At 37.9% G+C, this 26145-nt stretch overlaps 1 protein-coding gene across 1 annotated transcript in view; it reads left to right on the forward strand.

Annotated features, from left to right (window-relative positions):
* Nucleotides 1-26145, forward strand: part of LOC136254385 (N-alpha-acetyltransferase 50-like) — a 314728-nt gene that overhangs the window by 29360 nt on the left and 259223 nt on the right. Inside the window, exon 2 of the mRNA XM_066047083.1 lies at nt 7545-7596. Coding sequence (XP_065903155.1) covers nt 7559-7596 — 38 coding nt within the window. The 5' untranslated portion in view covers nt 7545-7558. The remainder of the gene's footprint in view (nt 1-7544; nt 7597-26145) is intronic.

A 26145-nucleotide genomic window follows, 5' to 3' on the forward strand; every position in this document is an offset into this window, starting at 1 on the left:
ATTATATACTAAGTCATTTCCATGCTGCATAGTTATTGTATGTATTCTGGTCATTATCTGTTATAATCAAAAACAGAGCCTTGCATAAATAAATGTAGCAGCAGTGCTCAAATCTGTGAAGAATGCAACATCAGAATATAACAGGCACACGGCAGCAATCAATGAATTTGTATACATTATGCAATATAATCTCTTTAATACTGTTAGTGTATATATATATGAAAATTATGAACTTTTGATCAAAATTGCATCTGAGAACATCTTAAGTTCCAAACTCAGTTTTCCCATGTCCCAGACTCCCCAAGAGGAGAAATCCTTCACATTTAGGAGTGTGATTCACACATTGCAGGTGAGTCTCCTACCCTCTACATAATCTCACTCATTTTCATAACAATCTCACAGCGGCATTTTCACTTGGCAGGGGGTAGTCACTACCAATAGCCCTGTAGAACCATCTGCGACCGGGATCAAAATCAAATCAAGCGATATTAGCACTGAATCAAGTGATCAAGACCTCGATCAAGACGTCCTAGAAAGCGGTGTTTAAGCTGGCTCACAACCAAAAAACAAGAATTTACAAAAATTTCACATTCAAACAGATATGGTAGTTAAAAAGGCCTACCGGATTCTAGGTCTCATCTGTAAATCATTTGAGTGTAAGGACTCTGATGTCATGGTAAAACTATATAAAACACTTGTCCGCCCAATTGTTGAATATAACAATGTCATATGGGGACCTTCTTACACACTTGACAATCAAAAACTTGAAAGAATGCAGCGTAAAGCAACCAGAATGATTCCATCTATCAACCATTTATCATACTATGACAGATTAAGATATCTAAACATACCATCTTTACAACACCGTAGACGAAGGGGTGATTTGATATATTTGTACCAAATTCTCAAAGGCAGTTATGATATAGAAAATCATTTATTTACCCCATCCACTTCTACTGTAACAAGAGGTCACACAAGGAAATTATTCAAACATCACACTAATTCGTATACAAGATCTAATTTTTATAGTAACAGAGTAATCAATGACTGGAATTCATTACCCCAATCTATTGTTGATTCTCCCTCTGTCAATGATTTTAAAACACTGCTGGACAGACACTACAGTAATTGCTTATTTGATTTTGTATAGTAATTAGAATAGCTAAGTACATAATTAATTTTTTTATGTATGGATGTAGCTACAGGCATAAGCCTTTATCCTTAAAATACAAATATAAATATGTGCTAAATTATCAAGCAATCAAGGCTGTTAAGACGAAATCAAGTGATCAAGGTATACTTTCGTCGATAAAAAACTTTGATTCCGGTCGTAGATGGTTCTACCACCCCTTGCTTGGTAGTGCATGTTCTCAAAGTGATTTCCACCAGTTGAGAGCTCTGCGAACCGGTAACCGTAGGTTACACCTTATACTGTAATATATGGCACGCGACAAACTGCTCGAGTCTATTAGTACACACAGCTGTAGGTACTTAAAACAAGCAGCAGCAGCCAAGTCAGGCAATTCAAGGTAGCGGCGCTGCACCTCGAGCTGCCCTTGCCTCCTCCACTCCATGCACCATCGCTCAAACTGCTGATTCGATCTTTCTTAGATAACCTGCTAGCTTCCTCCTCGTCATCAGCTTTATACTGCCTAGTACTCTTGCAGACGGACGAGAGTGTACTTTTAGGTGCGCCTCGAGGTGCGCTAACAAAAAGAAAGGCGTGCAAGACAATATTTTTTGAAGGCACTTGTTTTGTTACTCGTTGCGTTTATGGTTGCAGTGCTCCCATCCCTCTAGACCGTATGTTGATAAAATTATTGTATACCATAGTGTATATGTGTGGAATATATTAGCTGTAATTAACCTAGTGTTTTCATTGTGATCATTCTTGTAAACGCGCACTAATTATTTTGTTTTGTGTTAATATATTGCTTTACAGAATTGTGGTACAGCTACACATACAGAAAAAACTTAGGCTTGCAAGGGACATACAATTCTGAGGATCTACCAGACACCAACTCTGGTAGCTTATGTAGTTAACTAATTACAGGCAGTTCAGAGTAGAGCTGGGACCACGCAACAGTTGCCGCATTTTCCATAACTTACACTGACAAGGTATGAATGCTGGTTGTGACATACTAGTAGATGATATGTAGTGGAGTCAACATGTGATAGGTAATATATCACAATGATACACACAAAGTGGTGGTAGCTCTGTATCTTGTTGTCATACATGTCCAGATTTACCATTAATAATCCTTCAGTTTTCTATCTCATCCTATAGTCCTACACCTTCTAGTAGAAATATCCTCTACTTTCCACACCTATAGTACAGAGCTTCACAGTCTCAGGATTATTTAAAGCTTTCTTCACCTGCCGACACTAGACCCCACAGTTATGCACCTTCTGATACATTCTACACCTTTCAGTTGGTATGTGTGTAAGTGTTTGCGTGCATGAGTGTGTGTGAGTACAGTGTTTGTAGTGTACGTGTGTGCACACTTGTGCGTTTTATTTGTTAAAAACTGCTGTACAGCTCAGTTCCCCCAGTGGCTAGTGGAGATTCATTTAAGAAAGTGATGTGTATCTATTTACCATGACTAGTCACAAGTTGTGATAACCACATTGTGTACACTTGTAACTAGTGTTAGTGCTGAGTGATAGTATAAAAATCACATATTGAAGCATTATTCATGATACAATAATATCACGATCATTGCACTTTGCTTGAGGAGTGATGATATTCAATCATCCAAGTGCTAATAAACATGCTAAACATGATTAACACTTTCATAGATCAAGACACACGGTAGTGTGTCGTGCGGCCCAAGAAGCCGGCGCGCCACACCGTGAGTATATTGACAGGAAGAACGAAAACGTCATTTTCACACCTTTGTATCTCGGTGATCACTTATCTGATTGGAACCAAATTTGCTACACAGTTGCCCGCCAGCCAAGGGAGTCTACATTCCAAATTTGAAGGAAATCGCTCCAGCCATTTCCGAGATACGAGCTGCCTAAGTTTCGTTTTTTTTTCTTCTTCGTCTTTTCGCACATTTGCAAAAATTGCTATAACAAGCAAACGCGTACTCCGATCGCCTTGAAATTTGGCACACAGAAAGGGAGTCCAAAGGCGAATCCTAACATCAAATTTGGTACAAATCCGATGAATGGTTCAGGAGTTATGACCGATTATTCGCGTAAAACAAGATCGATTTGTTGTCACGCCTACAGGGTAAACCGCTTCATGGAATGAGTTGAAAATTGCTATGTAGATGGAGTAACCATCGTAGGAGTGCCTTTTGGTGGTTTGAAAGGAATCGAGATAAAGACCACGGAGATATGACACAAAACCCAACCTGTGTCACAATTACGCGATCGATTTTTATGAATAAAAAAAGTATTAGTTTTCACGCCTACTAGGCAAACCGCTTAGAGCAATGAGCTGAAAATCGGTGTATAGCTGGAATAATCTTCATAGAAAGTCCTTGCAGTAGTACAGAAGAATCGGAGTACAAACCACTGAGTTATGATTCGAAAGCCAACTCCGTGTAGCAAATGCGAGATCGAGATACTCTAATAGAACAGTCACCCTAATAGAGCATTCGGCTAATTTATTTACTCCATTATAGAATTTTATTACATCACAAGTTATTCTGTAGGGAGTTCAGCTGCAAACAGTTAATCTTATAGACAGTTCAGCAAGAAGACAGTCACCATGTGGAGAGTTAAGCAAATATACCACTATAGAGATTCAGAACATTACAAGTCACACTGAAGAAAGTTCAGCTATAAACAAGTCATGCACTGTGTAGAGAATTCAGCTACAATTAAGTCACTCTCTAGAGAATTCAGTTACACAGAATTCTGCTACACACAAGTCACTGTGGAGAGAGTTCAGCTACAAACAAATTACCCTTTAGAGTGATCAGCTACAAACAAATCACTTTGCAGGGTGTTCAACTGCAACAAATCAATTACCTTTAGAGCGATCAGCAATGAACAAATCAACACAAATCTACCTGTAGAGAGATCAGCTAGAAACAAACCACCCTGAAGAGAGTTCAGCTACAAAAAATCACCCTGTAGAGACATCAGCTAGAAACTAGACACAATGTAAGGAGTTCAGCTACAAGCAATCACCCTGTAGAGAGTTCAGCTAAAACAAATCAACCTGCAGAGAGATCAGCTACAAACAAATCACCTTATAGAGAGTTCAGCTACAAACAGATTACCTGTAGAGAGATCGGCTACAAACAAATCAACCTGCAGAGAGATCAGCTATATACACACAAATCAACTTGTAGAGAGATCAGCTACAAACAAATCACACTGTAGAGAGATCAGCTAGAAACTACACACAATGTAAGGAGTTCAGCTACAAACAAATCACCCTGTAGAGAGATCAGCTACAAACTAGACACAAAGTAAGGAGTTCAGCTACAAGCAAATTACCCTGTAGAGAGTTCATCTACAAACAAATCAACCTGTAGAGCAATCAGCTAGAAACAAATCACCCTGAAGAGAGGTCAGCTACAAAAAATCACCCTGTAGAGAGATCAGCTAGAAACAAATCACCCTGAAGAGAGGTCAGCTACAAAAAAATCACCCTGTAGAGAGATCAGCTACAAACAAATTGCCCTGTAGAGAGATCGGCTACAAACAAATCAACCTGCAGAGAGATCAGCTACACACAAATCAACTTGTAGAGAGTTCAGCTACAAACAAATTACCCTGTAGAGAGATCGGCTACAAACAAATCAGCCTGTAGAGAGTTCAGCTAAAACAAATCAACCTGCAGAGAGATCAACTACAAACAAATCACCTTATAGAGAGTTCAGCTACAAACAAATTACCCTATAGAGAGATCGGCTACAAACAAATCAACCTGCAGAGAGATCAGCTACACACAAATCAACTTGTAGAGAGATCAATTACAAACAAATCACCCTGTAGAGAGATCAGCTAGAAACTACACACAATGTAAGGAGTTCAGCTACAAATAAATCACCTTATAGAGAGTTCAGCTACAAACAAATCACTCTGTAGAGAGATCAGCTAGAAACTGGACACAATGTAAGGAGTTCAGCTACAAGCAAATCACCCTTTAGTGAGTTCAGCTACAAACAAATCAACCTGCAGTGAGATCACCTACAAAAAAGCACCTTGTACAGAGTTCAGCTACAAACAAATTACCCTGTAGAGAGATCGGCTACAAACAAATCAACCAGTAGAAAGATCAGCTACACACAAATCAACTTGTAGAGAGATCAGCTACAAACAAATCACCCTGTAGAGAGATCAGCTAGAAACTACTCACAATGTAAGGAGTTCAGCTACAAGTAAATCACCCTGTAGAGAGTTCAGCTAAAACAAATCAACCTGCAGAGTGATCAGCTACAAATAAATCACTTTATAGACAGTTCAGCTACAAACAAATTACCTTGTAGAGAGATCGGCTGCAAATTAATCAACCTGCAGAGAGATCAGCTACACACAAATCAACTTGTAGAGAGATCAGCTACAAACAAATCACCCTGTAGAGAGATCAGCTAGAAACTAGATACAATGCAAGGAGTTCAGCTACAAGCAAAATCACCCTTTAGTGAGTTCAGCTACAAACAAATCAACCTGCAGTGAGATCACCCACAAAAACGCACTTGTACAGAGTTCAGTTACAAACAAATCACCCTGTAGAGAGATCAGGTAGAAGAATTCACCTTGTAGAGAGTTCATTTACAAAGAAACCATCATATAGAGAGTTCAGCTACAAAGAAATTACCCCGTAGAGAGTTCAGCTAGAAGAAGTCACCTTGTAAAGAGTTTAGCTACAAAGAAACCATCATGTACAGAGTTCAGCTACAAAGAAACCACCTGTACAGAATTCAACTACAAACAAATCACCCTGTATAGAGATCAGCTAGAAGAAGTTACCTTGTAGATAGTTCAGCTACAACAATTCACCCTGTAGAAAGATCATGCTAGAAGAAGTCACCTTGTAGAGTGTTCAGTTACAAAGAAACCATCATGTAGAGAGTTCAGCTGCAAACAAATCACTCTGTAGAGAGTTCAGCTACAAAGAAACCGCCATGTAGAGAGTTCAGCCTCATACAAACCACCTAGTAGAGAATTCAACTACAACAAATCACCCTGTAGAGAAGAAGTTACCTTGTAGAGAGTTCAGCTACAAAGAAACCACCATGTAGAGAGTTTAGCTGCAAACAATTCACCTGTAGAGAATTCAGCTAGAAACAAATCACCCCGTAGAGAGTTCAACTGGACGAAGTCAACTTGTAGAGAGTTCAGCTACAAACAAACCATCATGTAGAGAGTTCATCTGCAAACAAATCACCCTGCAGAGAGTTCAGCTACAAAAAAATCACCCTGTAGAGAGTTCAGCTAGACAAAGTCACCTTATAGAGAGTTCAGCTACAAAGAAACCATCATGTAGAGAGTTCGGCTATAAAGACACCACCATGTAGGGAGTTTAGCTGCAAACAAATCACCTGTTACAGAGAGTTCAGCTACAAAGAAACCATCCTGTATATAGTTCAGCTACATTTCAAGTCACCCAGTAGAGAGATCAGCTGCAAAAAAAATCCTGTGGGGAATAATGAGCATGTAATAAATATATGTATATAATTTGTATAATTACTAATAAAATCAAAAATAATTGAAGTACTAAAATTCTTCTTTAAGTTCTTTTCTTCTTCCTGTGGTAAAGAAAAAAACACATGGGTTAAAAAAGCCCCAAAGCCAGCCATAGGCCGGCTTTGCAGTATACAAATACAAAAAGAAGTGATATCTAATCAAAAACAGCCAAGCTGTAAAAAAAGGTGCGGCCCCCATAAAGGCCATGGTGAAAAAAGATGTGAAATCCAAGGTGGCGGCCAAGAAATGGCTGTGATGGTAGGTTAATGGTTACATTTTAATAACGGCAATTCAGGTGAATTTTGTGCCGCTTGGTCTTGGCACCAAATTCACCTGAATTGTTGTTATTAAAATGTAACCATTAACCTACCATCACAGCCATTTCTTGGCCGCCACCTTGGATTTCACATCTTTTTTCACCATGGCCTTTATGGGGGCCGCACCTTTTTTTACAGCTTGGCTGTTTTTGATTAGATTACTATTTGCTTGGATTTCTTGTAAGCTCATTAATTAGGTAAATAAATGCATAGGCAGCCGATATTTAACAATTTTTGTTGCAGCCAAATTTTTATGAAAAAAGCAAGCCAAATAGTTATAAAACTGCTCATTATAAGCCAGCTTCTCAAGCAGTGTTTTTAGTGGGATTCTAAACCCTTCGCGAAAAGATCTACTAATTGTGTGGGCAGCCGATAAATATACACAGCTTGTTATAGCCTTGCAACCAAACATATCGCTCAGCACTACTTGTAACATACATGTAACATTTGAACCTCATACAGTAGTTCTATAAAAGTCAGACGCACGCACACACACACTCTGTTGTATAGTGAACACCACAGCACAGTATATACATGGGACTGATTTATGCCAACTGCTTCTACCCCTCACAGGTACATTAAAACTAATGGTTGAACAAATGAAAGATGAGGACATCATCTACTGGTGAGTCTTCTTATGTACGTGTGTATGATGATATCTCATCATCTAAATCATGTTACAGTGAAACTTGTGGTCAGTTGTATAGAAAGACCACCTCTCTAAAAGGCCAACATTTAAATTGGCCAGTGGCACAATTGTAATACAGCACCCGTTTATTAGTACAAATCATAAAGAATAGATTTTTTTACACTGATAATATACATAATACTTTTTTATCTGAGGATCTTCCTTTTATTACTGGTAAATACATCAGGCAGAGAAAGGTATTCAATTCTGCCATTTTACAGTTGTTACTATGAAATATTAATAATGTGTGTATTGAAGGGAAATTCCTAAGGTATATTCATAGCCACTCATAGCATACTGTATAGTGTATTCATGGTCACCACCAATCTATTTTTTTATATGTGTATGTGCACTTGCTGGGCTGGAGCAGTGGTGTAGCCAGACTTTTTGTCATGCCAGGGCATTGGGCGGGCAAGTCATTCAACCATGCAACACACATACACATACCCATCTTCATATGGACATCAATACAGCATTTTAAAATTGTGTATGTATCACTATGTATACCTACATTACTGTATGCAAGATGATTAATGTACTGTAACCTTACTATAAGTGAATGCTAGCTAGCTATTAGCCTCCTTATTCCTTACACCTCTCTGTACGTGTTGCAATACTAGACTAGGAAGTATCCTGAATCAAAGCACGAGGCCTTTTAGTGTTGTATCACGTGATGACCATGCCCTGCCAGTGCCACTGACTTTTCCGCCTAGAAACAAAACAGGAAACAATTGCTAACTGAACGAGTACTCCATACCATTTAAACTATCACTAAGTGGTATCTACACGGCTAGGTGGGTGCTAATGCCTAGGCTACCTCACCTCTGATCCAAGTTTTCATCACACTGATAGTTACACATGTTCATCCAAATGATAACTGTCCATCCCACTATACTGGAAGAGTTAATACCACTTCTTGTCCTTCACTGCTCGTCACCAATGCTGCACGGTTTTTTGTAATCATGTGATCTCACTTCTATTTATTGCCTCCTATTATTTGTACACAATCGACTTACTCGTAGGGAAAATCTCTTGGATAACCCCATCTCTGTCCATCAACTATATAGTTGGAAAGAAAACATTGGCAACAATAACACGGTTAGTATTGTGTAAGTATGTACTTTAATCCAGCCCACATCTTTAATTGTTCTGAGTGGCTGATAGTGTAGTCTGATGCCAGGGTATGGCTACGCCACTGGGCTAGAGCTTATTTCGGTGCTAAATTACCAATGCTATGTTCAAGGTCTGATGCTCACTGCTCCCTTGAACAAGAAAGTTCTAACATTGCTCCAGTTTACCTAAATGAAAACCTTGATGTTAGTTGAGGAAGCAGCCTACCCTGCTGTGTCACCAACTGTAAAACAATATCTCACGTAATGGGTGACATTCAGTAGGGTTGAAAATAACAGTTAACCATCTGCTGCCCATTTTCTTTTTGGACTGATCAACAAAGACAGTTGGGATGTAGTTTATGTTTCTCACCACCATTGTTTACATAGTTAACATAAAGGTATTTGTTGCTACATGTAGGTGATAAAATAAGCTTTTACTGTTAAGATATTATTTGCTGTGTAGCTGACTAAGTGATAGATATGTCAGATCAATGGTCTGACATTTGTCTGAATACCACAATTCACCATGTTCAGTTGGAGATTTGAGTACCTACACTGTCACCATGGTACAGCCACCTATGGGGTACTAGTTCTACCCCCACGTGGACGATTTGCATGCACTAACTGTTTAACAGTTAAGTGGTGCAAAAGGAGTATAAATTCAGTCATGAAACAAGTGGATTGCTACATAAGTGACCATCTCGGCAAAACTCCAAATATAGTGGAACCCCTCTAAAAGGATACCCCTGAATTGTTGACAACTTCTTTACAATAGACTTTTGTCCAGGTCCCATTTAAACAGTGTTACCCTTAACTAAGGACACCTCTTTATAAAGGACAAAACTAAATTCTCCAATGGTTTCCATCTTAGAGGGGTTCCCCTTCAGTTTGCACAATTCTTTATTGTCTAGTATTTCTACGGTATCCAAAGAAGTGGTTGCCAATGTTTCAACATTATTATGGTGAGTAGATAATCCATGATGGTACATGCATGTTATACGAGGCGTGATGCCTTACCTCACCTGTCTATTTCATGTTTTCCCAACTAAATGAGCAAAATCAGGTAGCTCCAACTTCTGTTTGGTCCATGTCCTAGTATCTGCAAGGCAATCTTTATACAGTAGATGTGCCAGTCTTGCTGGACATGCTTCAGTCTCAGTGAATGGCATCAATATCATTCAAATAAGGCCTAACTCGATATACTGGCATCTTGTATCAACAGCATAAGGTGTTTAAATGAGAAATGACCACGATCTTGTTTATTTACATCTACCACACATGACACAGAAAGATATTCAAGCCCTCCATGAGCAGACAGTGTAAAATTTTTTTTAAAATTTTCATTTTAAACTTGTGTATGTTTTTCTTTGTAGCATGTGCGTAATTTTGCCTATTTTAAAACTTTCATTAAATTATTAAAGTATGCTTGTACAAACTACGTATCTGGTTTTTGTTGAGACTATCACATGTAAATTTCACAAATGATATTTTGACATTAAGTTGACTGGTTTTGAGAGGTGGTCTTTTTATACACACAAGTGTCCTTTCAAACAGACTATATTGTAATCATTCTTGTAAACATGTACCATAATTTTACAGGTAGTTCAGAGTAGAATTGGGAGATATATCATACTGTTATAAGTCTTAACTGAAAATACTGAACACTTCTCAGTCTACACCTACACATAATATAAGGTTTGTACAGTATACCATTTCATGACACCAGTGAATATGTAGTGTACACATGTGTAGTTAACATGTGATTACAATGTGTACAGCGTACTGTGTATACAGTTCAAATGTTTCAGTACACAATGCAAGTATAAGTGAACTGCTGCAATAGTGCCCAATTCTGCTTACTGTATTTTATGACTGCAAATACTATAACTGAGAAAGAAGAGCATGTGGGTACTATGTGCTTGTGTAGCCTATAACAATTATATGAATCCTCAAGTAACCATCTTTTCAATGCCAAAGTAGGGATTTTCTCACATTACTACAATACCAAATAGTGATTTTTCCTCATACGTAGCTACCATCACCTCTTGTTTCACTACCTTTTATCACTGGAACCCTAAAGTAATAATTTGCACAAGTTTATTACCGCAGTTTAATTAAAGATAAAGGGAAGCACAGAAGACAGATATTTGTGGGAACCACAAAAACGTACATGGTGAGTTTGTCATTGTGGCAGAAAATGGTGGCTGTGTGCTGCCTTGTTTGGGATCTAGCCTTAACGACTGAGGTCAGGCAGGCAGTGAGGCAGACTAAAATATGTGTTCTGACAATTATTTTAAAAGTTCTATATCCAGCCATCTGTAAGTGTTTTCTGCTGTATTTTACCATTCCATATAAGGTGATTTTGTTTTGTATCATTTTTTATGGTGGTTTTTAGATGCTGCATTTTTAGTGGTACGTATCTCAGACTGTGAGTCACTTTAGGTGGAACCCTACTATACAGTACTATTGTACTGTTTGATCTTTGTCAAAACAGCCAAGCTGTGAAGAAAGGTGTGGCCCTCCAAGAAAGGCCATGGTGAAAAAGGAAAAAGTTAGAAAATCAAAGGTGGCGGCCAAGAAATGGCTGTAATGATGTTAATATTATTCATTTTTGATGACCTCACTACAAGGAATCATCAGACTGAATCTCATTATCCAAACTTATTTGGCCTGATGTGAGTTTAGATAATTGAAAAGTTCGGATAATAGAAGCCCATTCATGCATATACAGAACTCTGTTCAATACTCTAATAGAACATACACATTCGTCAAAATACTCTAATAGAACAGTTGTTTCTACAGTTCAGTTTGGTTAATCAACAGCCGGATAATAGAGGGACTACTGTATTCGGGTGATTTGTTACACAACTGAACCAATAAATGCCATTTTCACACATCCGTAGAACAATAGCACCTGAATGGAAATTAACCAGTTTTGCTGTGGAAACTCCCTTGGAGTGGGGCACCTCCTTTACCAAACTTGAGTTGAATCTTCTCAACCATCATTGAGATATGTGCCTTTAAAGTTCATTTTTTCTTTGTATTTTCATAATCTTCTTACACATTCTTTTTTCACACTTTAGAATAATCACAATAACTTCCGTATGCTTTACTGAATTGACTTCAAATTTTTGGGGGCAGTAAGAGCATAATTCAACATATTCACAGTCTAATTTTCATATACAGATCAAATGAATTACAGTTTGTTGTCATGCCTACAGGGTAATCTGCTTGACGTAATAACTTGAAAATCAGTCAGCACATAAATGTTGTACCGATAATTGGTTGAATTACGTATACTGAAAACAGCCAATATTAGCTAATTTTACAAGTATCGGTTATGAAGCAAATATGTCAATTAATGAAACCCACAATCAATCATTAATGATGGCAATGAACAGGTGAAAGTAAAGAAAGTGGTGAATGGAGCAGTAAGTGGTACAACATTTATTTGCTGTAACTGTTTTAGGCTTGATTGTTTGCGAAAGTATGGCTGCAAGACTATAGCATGCTGTGTATATTTATTGGCACCCACACAATTACCGTATAGCCTAAATATTTCAAGGGGGAAATTTGCTGATTTTTGCAGTTTTCGGTATTACCAGCGAAAATTTTATCCTCAAAATATTTAGATCTCCATATAGTCTAATACATTTTGGGAGTGTTTACAAATCCGTGAAAATTTAATTTTTAGCAACATTGCTCAACCTTGAAAAATTTGCCCTCGAAATATTTAGGCTATATGGTAGTCGATCACTCTTCTGGAATCCCACTAAAATACTGTTTGATAAGCTGGATTAGCTGTTTTGTAACTACTTGGTTTCTTTTTCCATGAAAGGGTTAGTGGCAAAACTGTAGCAAACATTATAAAAATTGGCTGCTCATGCAATTAATTACATTGTCATTACAAATGTAATTTACACACATAAACTTTAGTATAAGTAAATGTGTGTATCGGTGCAACACTTCTACACATGAGGTAACTATCACAGTGCAAACCTTTTGTGGTTTCAAAGTACTGAGAGTATTAGCTAAAGAGCAAAATCCAAACATGTGAAACAAGCACAATTGATAGAACAGTCACTGAGAAGTAAACAAAAGTTAGAAATTTTTTCTCCAGGGATGAACCAGGGACCTCCACACCTACGGTATAAGATCAAACTCATTACCACTCCACCATTGCTGTCAGTTGTTCACCTCATTCTACCTTATACATAATGAAGGTTCTAGTTTAGTACACTAGAGTAATAAAGTTTTATAATCTCATAGGTCTATCAAATGGAAATTTTATGTGTGTTGTATTAAAAGTGTTTGTGCTCTGTTAGAGTATATACTACAAAAATATTAAAATAGGAGACACACAGTAGTGTGTCGTGTAGCCAAGTACAGATGGTACAGAATCACGACTCATTTAGGGATCCAAGAAAATGCCATTATCATGTACAATATCTGTAGGTTGATGATACTTGAACAGTAATTACTAGGATTAACACAATTAGCTCCTTTACCTGTATGGTTTCTACCGAGCCCTAATCATGTATACAATTGAGTTATACTTCCAAATTGACGAATAGTTTGTTATGAAATGTAATGTATACAAGTGTTTCTGTTGTGTAGTTCTATAAACTAGATGTTCTAATGAGACTGATCAACAATCAGGATTACTAGATACCAACTGAGAGGAAGTATCACATACACACAAAGTTTACTGTGTTCAAGTTTCTGGGGTAAATGAAGATGCCGATACTTCTAACAAAATGGATAGTGGGTTTAGTATCCACAAGAGCACTGCTACTACTCCAATTGAAGATGTTCATAAACAGTTTGATTGTGGGTTGTGACAATGAAGAGTTCCCAGGGTAGGTAACCAGTATAGTGGATGTAAATGTTATGAGCAGAAGTGTAAGGGATTAGAAATAGTCAACATCAGAAGATAAAATGTTTTGTGGTAGGGAAGATGTTCTGTTGCTGGGCTCAATTATGGAATACTCAGTCACTTGTATATGTCCATCATGATGTGTGTATGTGACACAGTTTAATGATTTGTTTGATTGTACAGTTTACAAGTGTTGTGGTTTGGATACTAAACAACATCACTTCTATGTATGTATGAGCTACAGTAAAGCTGGTACAATTATCTCACCAGGAGCCTGCTAATGGGCTCCTGATCTTACGGACTTGCATTTACTGTAAGTAAAAAAAAGTAAATAAAAAATCTGCATACAGTGTACATTCATTACAGCTGCTCAAAGCCTAACCCCTTCCCCTGTATCTATACTAACTGTACTAGTGTGTAGGCTAGTTGGTTGTGCTATTATATGTATATCCTTTGTGGAACTACCCTACAGCCCAATTTGTTGTGTGAATTGTATGTCTATCACATTGGAATAATTACTAAACAGTTATTATACCTGTAACTACCTTTTCTTATTTTGATTTTAGCATATATCAACGATACTGTTCTGTGTTGACTGGAGACAGAGGCAATGGTGAAGAAGTTGTATACAACTGTATCATGGCCTTATGCTGTCTACAGTACATAGCTGTGTAGGAGTTGGTATGTTTGTATGTGCTTGTGTATGTATGTACATGTGTTTTTATTGTGTATAAACAAACATGACAGTCCATAGTTTTGTAATGTGTTGTATTCCTTGTAATTGTGTGTAATAAAATAATTGTATCCATATTTTGTACATTGATATTCACTTTAATGATCTTGTTTATTATGGTTGTCAGTCACACCGTAGTCATGGTAACAAGTGGTCATGGTATAATAATATGGTTTTATTATTTTTATGCTATCCCACTAGGGACATGTGAGAAGGCTAAAGCCTGTGGTACTGATGGTTTCATCTTTGATAACACTGGTGTAGTGTGTCACTGAAATTTACTGGTGGAGATAATGACAGGTAATGTGTACATGTACAGGATATAGTATTAGTGTGTGTATGTATCTTTGTGTATGTACTGTATGTGTGTTAGTATACATGTGTGTGCTCCACACTCATCTCACAAAGTCACCTACACATGTATACCTGTGGAAATTGTGAAGCGCGAGTTGTGATTTTTCCTTATCATTATCGTACAAGTGTTCTGTTAGTCAGATCATGTGCATGTTCCACACTGTCTCATCTCACAAAATACTCACATGTATGTATGCATACCACACACGCATGCACGCACACATGCACGCACGCACACACAGAGACAGACAGACACACATACACACACACACACACACACACACACACACACACACACACACACACACACACACACACACACACACACACACACACACACACACACACACACACACACTACTTGTAAACTATTATGATAAATTGTGTATGGTGTGCATTAATAGGAATTTGGATGTACAACTAAGAGCAGAGGAGTCAACCAAAATGACTTTCAGTACATTTAACCTGTTAGCCATGAGTAAGTTTTAGTTATGGGGTATGTGTGTATGTCACTTGTACTGTACTTGTATTTTAGACTAAAATGTGTTCTAAACATCTCAATATAAAGCTCATAGAGTCTGAAGGACTATATTATTGTGATATGTGTTCATGTAGTGGCTGTATCATTTGGCTTGAGTTTTTTGTAAAAGAAACTGGCAGTACTGCTCCCATATCTAGGCTGTGGTATAATTATAATGTACTGTAGCCAGCCAGGGTCTATAAGATATGTACTTTAAATTTTGCTTTTGAAGTTAGGTGGCTTTGTGGTATATGTTGCAGGCCTGCCAACCTGGAAAGTAAAAAATCTTGAGATTTCTGTACCTTTATTGTAGTATTGCAGTGTGTAGTAAAAAAAAAGGTAGATGCTATGCTGAGACCAAAAAAAAAAAAAGTCTCGACTTTTTTAAACTTGAAATCCGTGACATTCGCGCTACAAACCGTGAGATTCTATCCAACGAAGGTTAGTGAAACCGTGAGAGTTAGCAGGCCTCAAAAACCGTGAGATTCGATCTGCTGCCCTTGACCAGGGTAGTGAAACCGTGAGACTCACGGTAAACCCGTGAGAGTTGGCAGGCCTGATGTTGTGATAGACAGCTCTATGATGTATGTGATCAGATCTGCTAGAACCCCATATGTTAGCACATTTTTCAGATTCCATTTTATTTTATTTAGATAGCCAAAGGGATGGTCAACCGAAGTTTCAGCTCTAGAAGCCATGAACTTTTGAAGTTGTGGTGCTACAAAGTGGCAACAGCAGATAAATCAATTTGTACAGTGACAATACGGAAAATAAACTACAGGCACTTAATTAATTAAGGAATAAAGAAGGTTAGTAAAGTTATATCATGTTGTAGATCTATCCTTCGTGAGTAGTTTAACACAAACCACGAAGGAATAGTTTGTTCCTACATGGAGTAACAGGAACCCAAATTTATATGTCAAAATGCGTATTTTTTGTAAAATAACTTTCGTTTTTAAGAACCAAAGCCAATATTTAGGGGCCAAAGGGTTACTATTCCGTCTCTCCTTTATGACAGGTAGTATCGTAGCAATTATCATCTTAAAAATGGCCGAAAATTCTTTCAAATGCGTATTGGCCTTACTTCACACTCGATAGTGCTACAATGTTCGGATAAAGCTTAGGGTATTACCCATTAACCACAGAGTAGCATGGTCCAAACCGTATATTCATAGGATATTTCGTTTACGAGATATGTGCGTTTGAACGCATACGTGTAACAAAAGTAGAGTTGCACCGATAATCGGTTGAATAATCGGTAACAGCCGATATAAGGTGATTTTGCAAGTATCGGTATCGGCTACAAAGAGGAAGTTATTTGCCGATAACCTAAACCCACAATCAATCATTAACGACAGTAATAAACATGTGACAGTATTAAAAGAAAGCAGTGGTAAGTGGTAAACATTTATTTGCTGTACCTGTTTATAACTATTTAGGCTTGTTTATGTGTGAATAGTGTGGCTGCAAGGCTATAATAGGCTGTGTATATTTATCGGCCGCCCACGCAATCAACCAATCACTATTTGGAAAGGGTCTGGAATCCCACCAAAACTCCGTTTGAGAAGCTGACTTAGGTGTTTTATAACTACTTGGCTTTCATTTCCATGTAAGGGGTTAGTGGGCAAACATTGTAGAATTGGCCGCCCACGCAAATAATTAAATTATTTCAACTAATGTTATACACGCACATAAACTTTAGATGATTTTTGCTCCTTCTCCCCTGACCTACAGAATAGAAGAATATCGGTAAATATCGGCATATCGGCTACAGGAATGAGTGAAACATCGGTATCGGTAAAAGTGAAAATATGCATATCGGTGCAACACTAAACAAAAGCCAATATATTGGCTTTCGCATTTAATGGTACACTTTTTTTTATTAACATAGGGGCCAAAGGGTTAATTAATCAATCATAACTTACAGTACAAACACAGTCCTCTACCAAGATGCAACTTTTACCATCAAGTTCTCCATGAACAGTCAAATCCATTGCTGGGTGAGTTTTGTCTTCCAGGCTCACCAGGGCAAAGGCGAAAACGTGAGGGGAAAAAAACAGTAGTGAACTGCTCATGCAATGCATGGCAGGCAAATGCTCATATCTTCCTTCTCCTTGGGAGTAATGACATGAAACAAAGATCTTGGAATCCCTCTTACGTTGGGAATCACAATGATACCAAGGTTTTTGGTGTTGTCATTTTACTTGATTGTAAAACAACTACTTAAAAATTTTACGGATTTTTTTTCATTTCATTAAATATCCCACCCATTGCGTTCTACGTAATAGTTAGACACTCGCAATAGGTGTCTTCGAGGATTTAAAAACCTGAGGTGACATCAATAATTACCGAGGCGCAGCCGAGGTAATTATTGACGTCACCGATGGTTTTAAATCCTCGAAGACGCCCATTGTGAGTGTCTAAGTGTTTTAGACAATGGCGTAGAATCAGTGAGTTAGTATAGAGAGTTCCCATTGTAAACACCTAGGGTATTTCAGCGAGCAAAAGATGTGAGGTCGCGCAAGCTCGTGCGTAAGCTATGAAGCGCGAATAACTGAAGGTTTGTAAAGTCGACAAAAAGTATGTTTGAGGCATTATACAGTAGATACGTGTGAATGGCAGCAAATGTGAATAGCCAGTGCCAACATGGCTGTCTTGCATGGTCTACAGAACGTGCTTTAATATGGCGAAGGCCACAAACTGAATTAATGGCTTGGTCTATAAATCCGCTGAGCTACCCACGATAACAGCATACCTGAGTGTAATTTCTTTGTAATAATCTGCTTGCAATCGCTTGGTGTTTACTGATGTGCGAAATACTAATTGTCCACTAAAGGCTAATTGCATTACTGTAGGCCACATTGTGGTTGTAAACAACTGTCGGGTGTCTTACCAGTAAGACACCTGATACCAGGTTTCTTCGCAAATAAGAGACCTCCACACATCAAACGAAATGCTGCATACCATTGTCTAATGTAAAATTAGGCTTGCGTGAACATATGGGATTCTTTCAGATTCAGTCACATATATAGTTTCTGTGCATTTATCAAATATAATTTTTCCCTATGTATGTCAATGAACTACACACCTTATAAGGAGTTACTTCTAGTGATAAATTGAAGTTCATACTACCACAATAAATCTGCATATCCTAAATTGTTGAAACAAAACTTGTGTGTACATGTGTGTGGTGTGTGTGCGGTATAGAGTATAGGTTGTGTGTTAATGTACTGTACATACAGTATGTGGAGTACTGTAGTCTGTAGTATCTGTTATATAGTCTGTGGTGTGTGTGTGTGTGTGTATGTGTAGTGTGCAGGAACACCCACGGGGGGGGGGGGGGGGGGGGGGGCATTTTGACTTGGGGCCCCAACTTGAAAGGGGCCCCTAGGGAACCCCCCTTGAATAACTGTTTAAAAGATTGATATACTCTAATAGAGCAGTCAAGATCCAAATACTCTAATAGAGCAGTCACAGTTTCAGTAGCAAGCAGGCTATTGTCATTGTCAGCACTGACTTTTTTTTTGGTCTTCAACTTACAGCTAAGCTGAAGTTGTGATTCAGAGTGGAACCCTTCTTGCCCCTGGGGCCCCACTTTAACTCTTTTCCCTGGGCCTCTTAATTTCTTTGGGCGGCCCTGGTAGTGTGTGTTGTGTGTGTGTGTAGTGTGTGTGTGTGTGTGTAGTGTGTGTGTTGGTGTGTGTGTGGGTGTGTGTGTAGTGTGTGTGTAGTGTGTGTAGTGTGTGTGTGTGTGTGTAGTGTGTGTGTGTGTTGGTGTGTGTGTGTGTTGGTATGTGTGCCAGGCTGGTGCCTATCCTGGTGGTAAAATACCAACGATATGTTTAAGGTTTGATGCTCATTAATTCCCGGCCACTTCCTTGAGCAAGATTTTTTACATTGCTACGCTATAGGGAAGAACTTATCTGCTGTGTCATCAATTGTCACCTGGTGTTAACTGAATCTCATACTGTATTTTTCCAAGATCTTGTGGTGTACGAAGTGCCATGTGCTAATGCACACGCATACGAGTTATAAAATTGGGAATTAAACCGTGTGGTCATACATTACAGATACAAATACTGTACCATCAATAACTTGTGGTAGTCTTCTACTGTTCATTTAATCATACTGACAGCATTATTATGATGTGTGAAACCAAATCAGCAATGACTCGCTTTGCCCGATGCACGCGTATTATTACTGGAAAAATACAGTACAATGGGCAACTAACAATTGGCCATCAGCTATTTACTGATCAGATTAACAAGATAGCAGCTCATTTCCTTTTCTGGTTTGAGAGTTGGGATGTAGATTATGTTTTTCACCACCATTGTTTACATAGTTAACATAAAGGTATTTGTTGCTAGGTGATATAATAAGTAGATCTTTGTGTTATTGGCTGAGTGACTATAGATCTGATGATATTTCAAAACCAATTTTCAGTTGAAGATTTGAGAACCTACACTGTCACCATGGTACAACCACCTATGGGGTACTAGTTCTGCCCCCAGGAGGATTTGCCTGCACTAACTGTTTAGCAGTTGAGTAGTGTAAAAGTCAGAAAAGTATCCCAGAAATTCCATATCGACACTTTCTTTAGAAGTGTATATTAATTTATATACCACAACATCAGGACACCATTTAGGCACCATTAGTATCCTTCTATGTCAAACACAATCCTTCTCTTTCCATTGTGGCAAATAGTACTTGTATCATTTACTCCAATTAAGCAGTTACGTATTTAGCATAGCAGGAAAGGAATTTAAACCTGAGCACAATAGACTTTAAAATGATTAGTATGCAGTGTAATAGTTCTGTGAATATAAAACTGTATGCACGGCTACATAAATTTTGCTATGGGAAAATGTACTGTACTTGTACTTTACTTAAGTACTTTCTGTATGTACTTGTACTTTATTTAGGCACTCTCGTGATTTCAGTTGGAGTACTTGTACTTGGCAAACTCAAAAGTACTTTTACTTCACTTGAGTGCTTTTAAATGTACTTGGCCCCATGTTTGGCCAGGGATTACTTCATATAACAGTGATCATATGATAGCAACTGGTGCTATTCACCAGTGAAGTAAAAGTTACTGGGCGATCTGACAGAGCTTGTTCAGTCCACTGAGATGCTTCATTGTGGTCTATGGATTTCCACTTTTGTTCATCGTGCATTACCACAAATATGCTGTCCAATTAACTTTGTACGGCTGCCCCTAATCGGTTCTTTGCCACCTTAATGATGTAGCCAATTGGTTCACTATAAAAATCAGAACACAGTAGCTGCAATTATACCAATTGGTTTAGCTGTAGAAAACAAGGCACTACAACCACACCTCTTAGTGTTACTGGAGATTGAGATTAGGGCTGAGACAAATGTTGAATTTTATCTTCGAATATTCGCTAATAAAATGTTTGAACATTCGAAGCTTCAGTGTTAGCTATACAAGTTACAGTTTTTTTTTTGTATTTATTCACATCCTTCTTAAGTTTTATCTTTCTAATAAGTTTATAAACATTTAGAAAGCGCATATCAGCAGTACTGAATGACATGATTGATCAATTGCAAATGGGTGTGACTGCTGTACTGTAATCATGTATAGGTAAACACCAACTAATGGCTAAAAGGATGCTTTTCATGCATTATCTATCACTTTATAAGCTGTACAAGGCTACAGCTACAGTAGCAAGCTAAACTGCGATGGCTTAAAGTGGGCATGGCACACAAAGATTGACTGCGAAGAAACGAACATCGATCATGCAAGATAAATAAGCAGCTGAAATTTACATAACAATGTTTATTTGTAATTCTTTTGTAGACTATGTGTGCATCATGAAGCTTTGAAGGATACTTTTATAATTCAAAATTTATTTAACCTTTGAATCCACGAAACATTCGAAGCTTCGTCCCAGCCCTAATTGAGATACTAATATATCAGTCATGTACAATATTCTAATAGAACAGTCACATACTGTACATGTGTATCATAGATATGATATAACAAATATGTTAACAAACTAGTGTATTAAAGAATCATTGAAATAGTGATGGTAGTTGTTGTCATGTATACCACAACCTTGTATTGTATTGTGTGTATAGTGTATACTGTGTGTGTTCAAATGATGTGACAACATACATACATGATGTAACCACTACTTGTGTCACTACCTGTTACTACTATCTTACTGGTTGTGTATATATAGGATTAGTGTACAACAAAGATGACAGTCCACAGGTCATAACTGTCAATTGTGACATCAAGAATTATGAGATAGGCTGCCTAGGTTGTCATGGTAACATGGAGCTACTGTATGACTACAACTAAGGTAGGATATAACACTTCTTATTGTTTTACTGTGATTTAATATCATGGACTACTCCAGCTTATTTCCGTACTTTTTATTGATGTGCTATGATCTGTTGAAAATTCCAATTTTCTTTGTGTGCTTGTTTGTTGACATTTTTTGTAAATAATTATTATGACTGGTGAACCCACGCATACCGCATCTGAAATGGTGTCGTGTGCCCCAGCTATATTAATTATCGTCTGAAAAGTGAAGTGTCCATTACGCTTTGTTGTCAGCTACAGTATTTTCAACCCGTTACGCAGCATTTTGAATCAATAGCTGTTCGAAAAAGTACCTCTGCAATCCCTGCATACTGAAAGAAATGGTGCCGCATGCCCCAGTTTTTTTTGTTGTTTTTTTAACGTTTAAGAAACCTCGTTATTAATTCAAGCACACAGTGACAATATACAATTACATCATAATAGTTCTCTGAATATCTTTCAAAACTGTCCTCCATCCCACACAATCGCCCTGCAATAAAAGATGCCCCAGTTATATCAATTATCATCCGGCTTAAAAGCGCAGTATCCATAACGCTTCGTTGTTGGCTATGTTCAACCCGTTACACAGCAGTACGAATCAAAAACTGTTTGAAAAGCACCTCTGCTAACGAAATAGTCACTATGGAGAATACGGATGATTTCCGTTACGAAGGGAAACCATCATGTGTTACCACCAAATCAACATGTCACTGTCAGCAAAGATGAATGGGACACAAACTGGTAAGTCCATGAAGAATGTATTGTACATACTGCGGTATGCCAAAAGGCACCTCTCGGGCTGAAGCGACGTCGAACAGTCAAGCCCGTAACCTTAACCGTTATCAAGTTGCGCTTGTCTGAAGGCATCAGTCAGTAGAAAATTCTGTTAAATAATTTTTATGAATTTAAAAAAAAAAATTCCATAGCAACTTGTTGAAAGCATTTTGGGTCAATCTGAAAGCTTGTTTGGGTTTAGTTTTACCTAACCAATACTGCCTCATCGTCGTCAGGAGAAATTGAGGCTGTTTTTTTGGGTGATATTGTTTCGTGGGCCATGCCTACTCCTTTGTGGTCCCTACTATACAGTACTGTATGATGATCTTGTTGGACCAGATTGCCCAGTGGTTACTGCATTGGGCTGTTAACCTTGGGGTCCAGGGCATGGATCCTCAGCTGGGACGTATTTTGTCAGGACATTGAATCAGTTCAACACCGTGTGGCTAGATTAGTCTTAAATGATTTCGTACACTAGCTTCCAGTGTCACTCATATGCTTGAGTGCCTCCACTGGGCCACACTGGCACAATGCTATACTCAAGCTAAGCTAATAACTCTATACAAATCATAAATAATATCCTTCATATTCCAACCCACAATATTTTAATCCCATCCATACCACCTTATGAAATACAGCCACCGTACTCATCACTTCAAAGCTCCATTAGCAAAGATTACAAACATACAAACTACCATTTCCCCTCGTCTATAGTACTCTGGAATGCTATACCAATGGACGTTGTTTTATCACCTGACATTGAATTTTTCAAAGACAATAACAACAAAACCTCATCATTTACGCACACATGTGACATTTCTCACAATAGTTGTCAAGTATGATATAATTACAACAACTGATTGTAACAGTGTCTACCCCCTCACAGGTACATCTTCAGGAACAAATGAAAGATGTGGACATCATCTACTGGTGAGTCTTCTTATGTAAGTGTGTATGATGACATCTCATCATCTAAATCATGTTACAGTGAAACTTGTTGTCTTAGTAGTAGTCACCTGTATAGAAACACCACCTCTCTAAAAGGCCAACATTCAAATTAGTCATTTGCACGACTACAGTAGTCCTGTTTATTAGTACAAATCGAAAAGAAAGTTTTTTTACACTGACGGTGTACATAATTTTTTTTTTAATCTGAGGATCTTCCATCATTACTGGACGTAAATACATCAGGCTAATAAAGATATTAAATCAGATATTCAATTCTGCCATTTTACAATTATCACTGTGAAATAATAATAATGTGTGTATTGAAGGGAAATTCCTATGATATACTCATAGCCACTCATAGTGTACCGAGGAGTTCGACACTTCGTGAAATCTCGTACGCTCCCTGCAGTAGAAATCAGAAATCAAGCCTCTAACTTCCATGTTTTTCTGTAAATTGGAGAAGATTTCCGTATTCTATAGCTTGCGTGGGCGGAAATCAGCAGAAATCTACCTGGAAATTAGAAATCATGGTAGAAATCTGGAAATCTCGTACGCTCTTTCCGAAGTGTTGGACCCCTCGTAGTGTACTGTATAGTGTATTCATGGTCACTACCATTCTATTTTTATATACAAAGTGTGTGGGTGTGAGTGAGCTCATCTCAATTGTGTGTAGTGTGTGTGTGTTGGTGTGTGCGCGTGCCAGTCTGGGGCTTATTTTGGTGGTAAATTACCAATACTATGTTGGAGGTTCGATGCTCACTAATTCTAGTTGTTGTTGCACTGCTCCCTTGAACAAGAAACTTCTGACACTGCTCCAGTCTACCTAGTGTAACCATAAATGAAAACCTTGATGTTAAGCAGCCTAGCCTGCTGTGTCACCAGTGGGCACCTGGTACACAGTATCTCAACAATGGTTGACATTCAGTAGGGGTGAAATAATAGTTGGCCATCTGCTGCCCATTTCCTTTCTGGTCAGACATATTTCAGATGAACAAAGACAGTTGGGATGTAGTTTATGTTTCTCACCACCATTGTTTACATAGTTAACATAAAGGTATTTGTTGCTAGGTGATATAATAAGCTTTTACCATAGTTATTGGCTGAGTGGCTGTATATGTCAGCCTGGGTATTTCGATTCACCATGTTCAGTTGGAGATTTGAGTACCTACACTGTCACCATGGTACAGCCACCTATGGTGTACTGTTATGCCCCCAGGAGGATTTGCGTGCACTAACTGTTTAGCAGTTGAGTAGTGCAAAAATGTCCCAGTAATTCCATACCGACACTTTCTCCTAACAGAGACTACCAAATATGGGCATTTTAAAATGTTCAGCTATGCCTGGTATATCACCATGATTGGTTGTGCAATCAAATGTAGTAATACTATGACATGTGATCAACCTCCTGTGGTTTTAGTTTTGTGTAAAGTGACTCCAATAAATTCAGTCATGAAACAGGTGGATTGCTATTATAAGTGACCATCTCAGCAAAACTCCTCAACCTCTCTAAAAGGACACCCCTGAATCATAGACAACCTCTTTGTAATGGACATTTGTTCAGGTCCCAAATGAACAGTATTATCCTTAAGACATCTGGACAAAAATAAATTCACAGAGGTTCCACTGTAGTTTGCACAATTCTTTATCGTCTTAGAGTATTTCTACAGTGTCCAAAGAAGGGGTTACTAAAGTTTTAGCATTACTATGGTGAGTAGATAATCTGTGATGGTACATGCATGTTATATGAGGTGTGATGCCTTACCTCACCTGTCTATTTCAAGTTTTCCCAACTAAATGAGCAAAACCAGGTAGCTCCAACTTCTGTTTGGTCTTACATGTAGTATCTACAAGGCAATCTTCGTATGTTAAATGTGCCAGTCTTGCTTGACGTATTGTTATACACTTCAGTCTCAGTGAATGGCATCAATATTGAGGCCGACTCCAGGACTAACTTGATATACTGGCATCTTGTACAAACATATTGATTGGTGTTTAAACTTTATGAAGAAATGACCATGATCTTGTTTACTACCTACCACATTGTAATAAACACACATGACACAGAAAGATTTTTAAACTCTCCATAAGCAGGCAAATAAAGTAGTGTTAAAATATTCAGTATAAGACCTGCTTTCCTGAGAAATGGCCAGCTCATTTTAAACTTGTGTATGTTTTTCTTTGTAGTATGTGCATAAATTTACCTATTTTAAAACTTTCATTAAATTATTAAAGTATGTTTGCAAACTATGTGGTTTTTGCTGAGACTATCACATGTAAATTTCACAAATGATATTTTGACATAAAGTTGACTGGTTTTGAGAGGTGGTCTTTTTATACACACAAGTTACCTTTCAAACAGACTATATTGTAATCATTAATGTTCTGTTATTCACACAGAAATGTTCAGGTCAATAATGAAGTAGTGTTGGAGTTACTAGTTTGATTTCTTTGATCTTCATGGAAAAACAAAGGATAAATGTATATACTACAAGAGGGTGAAGCCAGCTGATGCCTACACAAGACACTGCCTAAAACACTAGAAGAACTAAACTATGATCTAAGATTGCATGTGATAATGTAACTGGATCTGTGAAAACCTGACACAATTGTGCAAGCCTAAATTTACGTAAAGCATGAATACAATGGGTGAAATAGTAATAAAAGAATCCATAAATTTTTTGAATGCTTTATTGTTAATAAAGAAAGGCTCTACCAATAAAACTTAGATATCAACTTATTTGCCTACTCAAAAATCTTCGATTGCAGTAGACGCAAGTTATGGTTATTTTTACTTCACATTGAAATGATAGTAAGTGATCCATCTTTCTTCACTAGTTTCAC

The sequence above is a fragment of the Dysidea avara genome, chromosome 1, assembly GCF_963678975.1.
Source record: "Dysidea avara chromosome 1, odDysAvar1.4, whole genome shotgun sequence".
NCBI lineage: Eukaryota > Metazoa > Porifera > Demospongiae > Dictyoceratida > Dysideidae > Dysidea > Dysidea avara.